Source organism: Penicillium daleae (assembly GCF_028827525.1).
Source record: "Penicillium daleae strain IBT 16125 chromosome Unknown utg000008l_segment0_segment0, whole genome shotgun sequence".
NCBI classification, from domain to species: Eukaryota; Fungi; Ascomycota; class Eurotiomycetes; order Eurotiales; family Aspergillaceae; genus Penicillium; species Penicillium daleae.
The window spans coordinates 729,515-741,753 of record NW_026623156.1 but is presented as its reverse complement, the minus strand read 5'-3'; the positions used below and the strand labels follow the sequence as shown (position 1 = coordinate 741,753).

The window sequence follows — 12,239 nt, the reverse complement described above, 5'->3', positions numbered from 1 at the left end:
CTAATGCTCATCGGTCGATGGATCATCGAGGCATTGGTTAACTCCATACTATGCACGGTTATTGAGATTCGACGGTTGTACTTGTACTTTTGGCCAGAATCATATGAAACCGACCGGGGGGGGGGGGCGGGCAAGAAGTAGTGCCCAGAGATTGCCCAGCAAGAACGGTGATGGGCGTCGGTTCAGTCAGCACTGTAAGCATGAAAAAGCAACTAAGCACGATGGCGACCAATGCCCGACCGTTTCCCGATCGCACGGCTGGGGGAGGGAATAGAACAGTAGCACGGTGGTTGCCACCGTTGATAGTCTTTCTTCTGATCGGCGCAGGAAAGTTCTGAGCGACCTGACGCCTGATTCGGAAATGGATATGCCCCAGTTTGCGCTTAGTCTTACCATCCGGAAGGTGGAAGTTCCCACATGCTGATCGCCGAAGGGAGTTAGTAGTGGTAGTGGGTAGTGGTACTACTGTAAGTAGCGTGGGATGGGGAACCCTCGAGCAACTTCTAGTATGAAGAAGGTACTGTACCTTTACCAAGTTGACCTTTTCTATCCGGACTTCTGGTAAGTCCTGGGGGACAGGACAGATCATTGCATGTCGATCTCTGGGCGCTGCCCTGGCAGAGAAATGACGAGACGGGATGGACGTGGGGCCGGGTCATGGGGATGGACGATGCTGATTTGAGCTGGCCGTGGACTCTCCACTTGCCTCATGCCCATTTGCCCGCCGAGTGCACAATGCGCCCTTTGCGATGATAAGAAGAAGGTGCGAATGATTGCTGATTGCCGCTGTCACCATCGCGGTGATCCAATCGTCATGCACCTCGTGGCCACACAGCCAGTTGCCCAAAATTTTGGGTTGATGATGGTGGTTGGTAGAATGAAGATGGACTGACGACAACTCGAGCTGAAAAAACAAAAATAACCACCCAAAAAAAAAAAAACTATGTCCTACAGGATGTCTTCCTCTTCATTTGACCACGACCACCACCAACACCGCCAGGATTTTTCTCAAGACACCGTTCACCAGCACTGATAGGACCATCACAGACAGTCCCATTCTCTCCAGTAGGAGGCTTTTGTTCGGGCCTCCCAGTGTCAATTAAATCCCAGTCAGCACCAACAGCACAGCCTCTCCGCATTTTCAGCGTAACACCGTGTGCTGCCCCACTTCTCTTTTTGGGCTCGTCGACCGATGTGGGCCGCTTCCTGGCCCGATACAGCGGAGACCAGTGTCCTCCTCTTCAGTAGGAGTCTGGTACGGTTACGCTCCCATACCGAAGGTCCTTTCTGAAGAGTCCAGCACCAAATGGAGGGGTTCCACCACGAAACTTTCGACCTTGGGCTGGTTATCCTCCTCCTCCTCCACACTGGAGATATGTACTGTGCGGACACCTTTGGGAGTCTTTGGGAGAGAAATCCACGCTAATTTCGTAGCTACCCACGCTAACTCCCGATCCCTCATCCTTGCTCAATGCGATTGGCAGGCCTCCCAACCTGCTCGGGACTGAGCACTTGGGTGATGTGCAAGTGTCCTTTCCAATCCCGCCCCAGACTGGCCTGATACCACACCATTTTACACCGCATACCAAGCTGGCTATGACTGACGGAGGAGCACTAGCACTAGCACTGTAGTAGTGGCCAGTGGCTACTGGCTACTAGCTGTACTGGCTACTGGCCAATGGGCCATCCCGTACTCCGTAAGTCCGTACTAATCGGACGACTGCATACCCATCTCACTGTGAGACACGCCAAAAACTAAATTTCCTAATTTAATTCCCTTGCCCCCCCCCCCCCCCCCCAATAACCACATTAACCATTAAAATTCATAAAATTCAAAATAAAATAAAATATTCCTTCAAAATCCTCCCCCCATTATTTCTTCTTTTTTTACTTTTTTTAATTCTCAATGCACCCCCGTTCCTGGCCCACTCGGACCATGACTAGTGACCCGGCAAGTAGAAAATAGCACAAGCAGATCACTCTTTTATCCACCGCGACACCCTTCGGGTCTATCTCGTTCCCTTCCTTCTCTCTCTCTCCCATCTTTTTCGTGTCCAGATTGCCCATTATCGGCCCTGTCTCTCTTTTATTTTCCCTCTCCCGTTTATTTTTGATTTTTATTTCGTGAACCTTTTTTTCCTTACTCATTTTACTCTATACTTTTCCACTAGTCTTTCTTGTTTGACTGTTTTGGGTTTGGGAGGAACTTGTGATATTCCTCTTCTTTCCCCAATCACTTCCTTCGGGTCCTTCAGCGTGGCTAAGGATTCCTGTCCTTCCTTTTACAAGTGTTCTCTCTCATCCTCTTCACATCTTGTTACCTCCTCTCTCTACCTATAACCCTAATCACCCTTGGTCTACACACTCATTTGTTTCCTACGTCTCGGTCTCTTGAGGGATATTACCGGACTTGACCATCAACATCTACAAAACTACTACTCCTACACTCTCGACACCTCTATATACACTAATATTGGACGACTCGACGCGGATCCGAATTGGCGAATAACTTCGACAGGTGTGTTTTGTGACTGATCCAATTACCCTATGCCTGGTTTAATCTACATGGATTCAAACCAGTGGATATATCCTGGATATCCCCAATTGCAAAAGCACAATCTGGTCAACTAACCCAAGGCCAACCAATTCCAGATCTTTTCCGCAATGGACGCAACATACACAGTGACCCCGACTCCGGTCCCAAGTCAACATTCGTTTGCATACTATCCCGACTCAACATCACAGCAAGGCCACTACACCAGCCAGCCACAAGACGTGCCATACTATGGACAGATGCAGTATCCCGGCCAGCAATGCGCCGAGCAGCCCATCTACGCGGCCCAGCCCGTCATGAACATGCACCAGATGGCCACCACAAACGCCTTCCGCGGTGCTGCCATGAGCATGACTCCCATTGCCTCGCCTCAACCCTCGCAGATGAAGCCTGCCATCTTTGTGCAGCAAGGTTCCCCAGCCTTGATGCCTATCGACACCCGCTTCATCAATGCCGACCTGTACGCTTTCCCATCAACGCCGCCATTGTCCTCGTCCGGAAGCTCCATCAGTAGCCCTCCGTCCGCCCACGGCACTCTGCACACACCAATTAATGACAGCTTCTTCGCCTTTGAAAAGGTGGAGGGCGTCAAGGAAGGCTGCGAGACTGACGTACACACCGAGATCCTGGCCAACCTGGACTGGTCTCGCTGCGACTCCCCACCCATGACACCTGGTAAGTTTTTGATGGAACGAGTCGAGATGTCATACTGCGAAACCATGCACATGCAGATGATGAATCCCTCATGCAAGGGATGACGATGATGATGATCAAACATGAAGGCTAATTTCCCATGCGGCTCCTGCAGTGTTCATCCACCCGCCATCACTCACCGCCAGCCAGACGTCGGATCTTCTTTCCGCCACGTCCTGCCCCTCGCTTTCCCCCTCCCCCTCTCCAGTGCCCTCCGAGTTCCTGGCCCATTCTCAGGCTTTGACCGCTGAGTCGGTCAGCTCGGTTGGCTCGGACTTCTGCGACCCCCGCCAGCTAACTGTCGAGCCCTCTGTCAACGTTCCCACTCCCCAGGACCTCCCTCCTCTGCCGACTCTCACCTGTGACGAGGAGGCCCCTCGCGCGGTCTTGGGCAGTTCCTCTGTGACCTTGCCTGTGAACGAGAACCCTTCTCCGTCTTTCACCTCTGCCACCGAGGACCCTCTGAGCTCCCTGCCCACTTTCGACAGCTTCTCCGACCTCGACTCTGACGATGAGCTGAACCGCCTGGTCGAGTTCCACCCGGGCGCCAACGCCGTCTACCTGGGCGGCAAGCGCCAGCGTGTGAGCCAGTACATTGTCGAGGATGATGGATTTCTGAGTGAGCACAGCCTGGAGGACGCGGACGATGACGAGGGCTTCCTACACAACGGCATCCCCTCGTTCGAGTGGACCGAGTCAGCTCAGCCCCAGACCGAGGAGACCGAGGAGATCACCCAGGCGGAGGAGACCAAGTCCAAGAAGCGCAGCAGCCGCAAATCGTCGCGCAAGAACTCCAATGTGGAGATGGAGGAGGAGGAGGAGGAGGAGGAGGAGGAGGAGCAGCTGGTCAAGAAGATTGCCGTGGCCCACTCCGAGTGCAGTGCCCCATCTGTAGGCTCCCCTTGCACCGACTCTGAGCCCGCGCCAGTCTCCGTTAACCGTCGCGGCCGTAAGCAGTCGCTGACGGATGACCCGTCCAAGACATTTGTCTGCACCCTGTGCTCCCGCCGTTTCCGTCGCCAGGAGCACCTCAAGCGCCACTACCGCTCCTTGCACACCCAGGACAAGCCCTTCGAGTGCCACGAGTGCGGCAAGAAGTTCTCCCGCAGCGATAACCTCGCCCAACATGCCCGCACTCACGGCGGCGGCTCCATCGTCATGGGTGTCCTGGACCCCAGTGAGGCTGGGATGTCCTTCGACGAGCAACATGACGCCGGTGCCCTGGGCCAGGTGATGTACGAAGCCGCCCAGTCAGGCGAAGTCGAAGACTCCCCTGCCACGGACCGCCGGGCAGCGAAGAAACGCAAGCGTGACTCTGCCTAAATTTGCCTTGGGGCTTGATTTCACCTGCTGCGTTTGATGATTTCTATGAGACCAGGAGTTTCTCCTACTGCATATATAATACATACACATCTTCGGTCGGCCTGGCCTTCCCCTCTCTCATTACCTGGGGGAGAGTTGGGTTCACCGTTGCGGTTGATTGGGTTTGGCGTCCTGGGCATTTTACCACTGGTGTCGGCATCCAGGGGGTGGTCATTGGTGTACGGCAACTTGGTTTTCCTTTCACTTTTTCTACATCAAAAAGGAAAACGGGGATACATCATGAGGCACGAAATAGAGGAGAGGAGTTTTTCTTGCTTTCTCTTTCCTTTCATTCGTCCTCATGATTATTATTTCTTTACTTGGGCCTTGGGGGCTTGGGCTTCTTCGGCGGAAGACGGGTCCTATTTTTCATGGGTGATCTCTTTATTATTTTCTCGGAGATCCATGAGCATGAAGAGGAAACCAAAAAGGAAAATAGAGCAATTGATGGCATCTGTTCTCTATGGGTTACAGGTGGTGGGACTGGTGTTGATTTCCTTTGTCACTGATTTTTCTTTTTCTTTTGTCTTTTCTCTCCCACCCTTCTTCTCTTCTTGACTTTGCCCGCAAACCTGAACCAGCACTCATCCTTTGGACTGATCAGGTCCACCGTTGCAAGACTCAAGACCAGGCCCTCCTCTTTTTGATCATCTTCTGATCCTCGTTCTTCTTTCTGTGATTTTTCTTCGATTTTGATTCCCTTCTTGGCTGATCTTTTTTTCTTCGATTTTGATTCCCTTCTTGGCTGATCTTTTAGTCCTTTGTTGGATTCTTGTCCATTTCGTTCACATTTTCATTTGCCCTACTTCGATGTAATATCTTTTTGTGAGCTCTTTTGTTTCTTCTCTTCTTGTGCTCTCCCACTCTGTTTCTTGTGCTGGTCACATTCGTGTATAAGTTAATTTGACCACTACCCGTTCTTTTCTTCCAACCCACACCTTTTTTTGTTCACCTCATACCCCTTTCTTGTATTGCATTTCTTGTCTGTCCTTTTGTGTCGGTCGAAGGGTTTTGGGGGTCCATAGTGGATCTCTTAGCATCTCAATTACAAGTCTAATTCTTACACAATTGGTTTATCTCGGTAGCTGGTAAACATGATCCTATAATTATAAAGTCTGGAATTGGTGGGGATGGACATAACCTCTAAAGATGCTCTTCTTCCAGAGTAATTGCCTGATGCTATGGGGTATTCGGTTTTTATTGTATAGAAATCAATCTGATGGTCAACTGTCGTTTCCAGCGCTTGACTTGGGACTGACCATGGCCACAGCTTATCGCCTTATCGATAAGCCCCAAGGTGGGGAACACAAAAAAGCCCGCCCACCATGTCATATCCAACTCCAATACAACCAAAAGCAAAAAACAGAGTCGGGCAAAGGCATTGAGAGAGGACCAATAACCCTCTCAAAAATCAACATGCCCCCTGCCCAACCAACCCCATCACCAGGTCTCAACGTGATTGCCCTAATCTCAGGCGGCAAAGACTCGCTCTACTCCATCCTCCACTGCACCCGCAACGGGCACAAAGTAGTCGCCCTAGCAAACCTACACCCAGAGCAGAAAACCAAGATATCAGATGATCAATCCGGCGTGGAAAATGGCCAAATCGACACCGGTGACACCGAAGAAGATATCGATAGCTTCATGTACCAAACTATCGGCCACGCCGTCATCCCTCTCTACGAGACTGCCCTAGGCATCCCACTCTACCGCGCCCCTATCACCGGCGCCGCAGTCGACACAGCCCGGATATACAGGCACGATGCAGTCGACCAGGCCGCCGAGCACGTCTCCCAGCCAGAAGCAGGCTCCGGCTCCGCAGACGAAGACGAAACAGAGTCTCTCGTCCCTTTACTCCGCCGCATCATGCAAGCCCACCCCGAAGCCAACGCCGTCTCCGCCGGCGCCATCCTATCCACATACCAGCGCACCCGCATCGAGAACGTCGCCGGCCGACTCGGTCTCGTCCCGCTAGCCTGGCTGTGGATGTACCCCTCGCTCCCGGCGCCGGTCCAGCGGGACGCGGATCCCGCGGCTATCGCGCAGGCGGGGCTGTTGGAGGATATGGCGAGCTGTGGGTGCGATGCGCGGATTATCAAGGTTGCCTCTGGCGGGCTGGATGAGGGGTTTTTGTGGGAGAATGTATCTGGGTCTGGTTCGGGGCAGGCACTGCGGAGACGGCTCGTTAAGGGGATGAGTCGGTTTGCGGGTGGGGAGGATGTGAGGGGTGCGGTTTTGGGGGAGGGTGGGGAGTATGAGAGTTTGGCGATTGATGGGCCGGGTTTTTTGTGGAAGATGAGGATTGAGGTTGAGGATCAGGGGAGAGAGGTTGTGGTTGGTGAGGGGGGTGTGGCTTACTTGAAGTTGAAGGGTGCGAGGTGTGTGGAGAAAGTTGATGGGAGGGAGTTTACGCCGGAGGATGTGAGGAGGCCAGCTTTGCTGGATGGGTCTTTTGCTACGGGTTTGGATGGGGTTTCGTCGCTTTCGTTGAATGGGACGGTGGTAAGGGTCTCTGGGGAGGGCGTGCCGTCGCCAGCGTGGTCTGTTGGAGAACCGAATCATTGCTTGTCTTCGTCAACGTGGACTATTTCAAACCTCGTTGCTCCAGAGGCAGGTCCCGGTGCAGACGAGCAGATGGACGCTATTGTCGACAAAGTCCAACGTGCATTATCATCCCCCCCCGAGTCCATCTCAATCCCTCGCTCTACAGACGATATCGTCTTCGCCACCGTTCTCCTACGATCCATGTCCGATTTTGCCCTCATGAACAAAGTCTACGTCTCCCTCTTCAAAAAGCCAAACCCACCTGCCCGCGTCACAGTCGCCTGTGGAGATACCCTCCCTTCCAGCGTGAAGGTAATGGTCTCCTTCGTGGTTGACCGGGGCGCACGAGACCAGCGTCAGGGCTTGCATGTCCAGTCGCGGTCATACTGGGCACCCGCGAACATCGGCCCATACTCACAAGCAATGTCTATCCCTTTACAAGGCGGGGCCAGAATCGTCTACATTGCGGGTCAGATCCCGCTGGAGCCAGCGTCTATGGAGGTTGCTGCGCAAGACAAGCCCTGGTTCGAGGGGTATTCCCTGAGAGCTGTGTTGGCCCTTCAACATCTATGGAGGATCGGCGAGGCCATGGAGGTTGACTGGTGGCTTGGTGCCGTGGCCTTTATGACGAGTAGTGAGCGTGTTGAAGCGCAGGCAGGTATTGCCTGGGAATTGTGGAAGAAGATGCATTCCCGGCCTGAGGATGATGAAGACGAGGACGAAGGCCCGCAGCTTGATGCTTGGGATATCAAATACGGACGGAGAACGGAGGAGCTGATGCCTCAAGCAGCGGGGTCGAGTCTACCCAGGTTCTCGGTCCTGGATGAGGAGTCTGAATCAAGTATCCCGCCTTTCCTGGCGGTCGAGGTTGATGAGCTTCCTCGGGGCAGTGATATCGAGTGGCAGGGACTGGGCAGTCGGTGCCAGCAGGCTACAGTGTGTAGCCTGGAAGATGGTAGCTCGACAGTTGCGGATGGACGATACGTTTACCGCTGTGTGGAGGTTGATACTGGGAACTCTGAGGCATCGTTAGAAGAGAGACTTCGTCCGTTGGTCACGTCCCGCAGTCAGACACTGAGTACCTCTCAGGCAATTTTATACACCACACTGTCCGTTCCGGAGGGCCTCTGGCCAGGCCAGATTGTCCCATGCCGATCGGTTTGGGGACGGAAGGGACGACGATTGGCCGCTGCTGTAGTCTTGCAGGAGGAGCGTGGCTTGGATGTGTAAATACCCTTGATATGAGATGCAGGGTGGAACCTAATTCCACCAAATTGGTTACATGTGAGGTCACGTTGAAGGAGAGATATTCAGTAGTATTTGAAGAGTTTCAACAAGTTCCAAAAATATTTCCTTGTAAGTTACAGAGTGGAATGCTCATTCTTCTCGTCCCATCAGGTGTTCCGTGGGCAGATTGTGGACTCGTAAGTACTCGACTGTCATATGGTGGATCTCCCCAGGTGGCCCGAACATGTGATAAGGCAGACTCCCTTCCGCGTTCAGGAAAGATAACAACAACCCGCTCTCCCACGATCTCCTTCCATTGCCTTTTCGGAGAACTACTACGCTTCTTCCTTTGATTTCACTTTTCTATTTCTCCATTCTACACACTCTCGATTCCCCTGCCACTCTCCCTCCCTACCCCGGCATGACGTTCTCATCGACATAGGAATGGTGCCATGAGTTCTCCGCGGGGCCACGAGGAACAGGCGGCGATCCCTCGCAGCAGCACGCCTGCTTCAACCTCCGATGTGATCGCCGAAGACCTGCGACAATTTAATCGCTCTCCCCATCCCTACCACCGTACCAACGGGCGCATCGGGTCGCGCACGCCCTCCGAACCCGGCGATCGCCTCCGACCGTTATCCGTTTACTCGAAATCATCGCGGACACCGAGTGACAGCGGCACGGAGGCTGATGATGAAAGTACTGGTATCTTGAGAGGTCTGCCGGCGCCGCCTGTTCGACCGCGGAAAGGCCTGCGCTCTGGCGCGAATGGGACACTCGATACCGATGCGTGGCTGCCTACTTTACAACCGTGGCCGTCATTCGTGCGCCCTTCATCACGGGCCTCGCGGCGAAGCTCGTCGGAAGAGACAGAGGATAGGTTCGCTGAGAGGAAACATATCCGTCGACAGAGGCGGGTTGAGATTCTGCGGCGGCTGGTGGAGACTGCGCTCCTGTTGTCTGTCGGCGCTGTCGTCTTGGTACAAGAAGATGCTCGTTCAATTGCTTGGGCTTGGAGGAAAGGTAGGATTGCTTTTGATTGTCTAGAACCCGGAGACGTGGATTTGGTTTCGCTTAACAATGGTATAGAGCTCGCCGCCCACGGAATTACGCTCGCCAGTCTATATGCTGCCTACCCAGTACTCCTTCGAGCCTCGAGGGGCCGAAGGTGGCGCATATGGCCTCCCAAATCCAAACGTCCGTTCTTCTCCATACCACCGAGTTTCGATCCCGCTCCGCTACTCTATCCGATCCTGATCCCGGTTTTTGTCTCGCTATCTTTGACACACCATCTCCCGACCTTGCTTATACCCAACCTCATTCTGAGCCTTTCGTCCCTCCCGGCTCCAGTCATCCCCCTGCAGAGCTGGATCAATGGCTTCAGTGTGACACATTGGATGGTGACTCTGGTGCCGATCCTCGCCTCAGAGCACCTCTCCTTCGACAGTACGGTTCCCAAGCCGCTGTCTCTGCGCGGGCAAGATTCGGAATCGTTGATTCTTCTTTTCCCTTTGCATCAAGCGTTGATACCCACTTTAGATTTTTTGTTGACCACCAGCATTCTGCCTGCCGAATTGCAGCTTTTGACGACAGCGCTAATCAATCTGTACTTGTTTGCGGCCTCTCCACAGGCGGAGATTCTAAAGGCCTTGCTATGGCTGGGTGGGATATGCTTATTCGCTGCTTGTCGACACATACTCCGTTGGGAGGTGGCTCTAGCTCGGATCCCTAGTTGGAAGTTCCGCCGTTCACTAAGCGGACCGCTCTCCCCGCGAAAGTTCTTCAACATGATGGACCACCGGCTGTGTCAGAAACTCAGCCGGGCTGGGGTCTCGGATGAACCCACGTCTGATAGTGATGGACCCGGTGGAGTACCCCGACCTCGCAGGACGAAGACAATGCGGAACGGTCGGGACCCTATGTCGGCCATTGACAATATGACCGCCGAGCAAGCCTTTGAACAACATGCTCGTGCGCAGAACCGGCGACGGAGACATACCATTTCAACGTTTGAGGAGGCAGTGCAAGAAGAACGTGTGCGCACTACACCTGGTGGTCGCCGGAAGAAATCGATGGGACCTGGGCTTGCCTCGTTTCTTTCCATGACTGCAGCCCAAGCGCAGGTCCGCAAATGGCTGTATGCGATTTACGTATACGCAATTTCTCTCGGGATCATCTTGGGGCCCATTCGGAAGTACATTTCTGAACGAGCACTGCAAGGACAGGATCCTTTTGGATGGGCCGTTGGATACCTTTTGGGCAATTTATCGGGGGTCCGATTCTGGGTGCTCATGCTGAACCTCGAGTATTGGATCCAGTTACCCCCGCGGCCTGACGCTGCGTTCCAAGATCCCTCTTGCAGGCTGGGCTGGGTTGAGCATGTCCGCCAGACAGACTTTGGACCTGCCACCACCCGCCTGCTGATGAGTGCCTACTGTATTCTGGTTCTGGTGACCGGGTTGGCAATTGTATTCCAACTCAGCTCCGTGGCCGAGGTGGATACGCGGCGCAAGGTCTTCCATGGAATGATGGTGCTAATGTTTCTGCCCACCGTATTCGTGGACCCGACATTCTGTGCACTCGCCTTGGCTCTGGTTCTCTCAGTCTTTTTGCTTCTGGATCTATTCCGTGCATCTCAGCTACCCCCGATCTCGCGACCCTTGACCTACTTCCTCGCGCCGTATGTGGACGGGCGCGACCACCGTGGACCGGTCGTCATTTCACACATCTTCCTGCTGATCGGCTGCTCCATTCCACTATGGCTGTCCCTCTCCGATCTGGACCACAACGGTGAAGGCCCCTGGGCGGGTTGGGAGGTACCCACCCGGGATGTTAGCATGGTCAGTGGTGTCATCTGTGTTGGCATGGGTGATGCCGCAGCCTCGCTCGTCGGCCGTCGATACGGCCGGCTGAAATGGTTCTGGGGTGGGGGCAAGTCCGTTGAAGGCAGTGTGGCTTTTGCAGTGGCCGTGTCGTGTGGGTTGCTTGCCGTACGTGCCTGGCTGATGGTCGGAGGGTGGGCCGTGACAGGGGCCGAATCAACCGGAGTGGAGGCCTCCACCGTTCGGTTTTGGGCCTGGACAGCATGCAAGGCCATATTAGCGGCTAGCGGGACTAGCGCGACCGAGGCGATCCTCACTGGCTGTAATGATAACGTTGTCGTGCCAGTCGTGCTGTGGTTGTTAGTGCGGGGTCTGGGCGTTTGATCGTGCAGATGGGAAGGCGGTAGTGGATGCCTTTGGGTTGGCAAATAGATGGCTCCCTTGTAGATATTTTGTATCATGTATCATAATACCTTAGATGCTCATATTTTAATTTCCTCATGACTTATAATCTGTTCTACTGTAGGTTCTACAGTACGGAGTAGTATAACCAGGATTAGGCAACGGCCTGGAAAACCAGTTTCTGCCTGGCCGATAAGCTTTTGGCGGGTTATCGTTGCCCAGTACCCTTGGGGCTACCGATCTCGGATCGGGGTGTGGATCCCAAGTACAAGGATACGGAGGGATGATGGTCATGGCAAAGAACCATCTTTTTGGCTGGCAAATATAATGTCTTTGATTTGGTCTGATCTATTAGTAATTATAAGGATATGATGTGATCTTTCATCTGATACAAGATCTATCAGCAAGCACATCTAGAGTTATATAGTTACAGTATAAATAGCATGGTGAATCATACTTATTCCCTGGAACGTGACTCGTGACTCGCGATAGGTCACGATCTCGGCCTTATCTAATCGATAAACCACCTGAAGCTGGCCACCTGCATGACCTCCTGCTGCTCCCCCTTTTTCGGTCTCTTCGTGACAACCCTTGGGACTCCCTCTCTTCTCGAACCTCGAATCGTGGGAAACCCT

General features: G+C 53.5%; 3 protein-coding genes across 3 annotated transcripts; all 3 read left to right on the top strand.

The window, feature by feature from the left end:
* Positions 1–2,664: 2,664 nt before the first annotated feature.
* Positions 2,665–4,570, top strand: sebA (putative C2H2 transcription factor (Seb1); the record flags this gene model as incomplete). The annotated part of the gene is made up of 2 exons (XM_056912294.1): positions 2,665–3,229; positions 3,363–4,570. The coding sequence occupies 2 exons, from the start codon at positions 2,665–2,667 to the stop codon at positions 4,568–4,570; spliced, it is 1,773 nt and encodes a 590-aa protein (XP_056761143.1).
* A 1,455-nt stretch (positions 4,571–6,025) lies between these two features.
* N7458_008911 (diphthine--ammonia ligase family protein) lies at positions 6,026–8,383 on the top strand (the record flags this gene model as incomplete). Its single annotated transcript, XM_056912293.1, has 1 exon — positions 6,026–8,383. The coding sequence occupies one exon, from the start codon at positions 6,026–6,028 to the stop codon at positions 8,381–8,383; it is 2,358 nt and encodes a 785-aa protein (XP_056761142.1).
* Positions 8,384–8,832: 449 nt separating this feature from the next.
* Positions 8,833–11,586, top strand: N7458_008910 (putative phosphatidate cytidylyltransferase; the record flags this gene model as incomplete). The annotated part of the gene is made up of 1 exon (XM_056912292.1): positions 8,833–11,586. One exon carries the CDS (start codon positions 8,833–8,835, stop codon positions 11,584–11,586), a length of 2,754 nt encoding a protein of 917 aa, XP_056761141.1.
* Between the last annotated feature and the right edge of the window lie 653 nt (positions 11,587–12,239).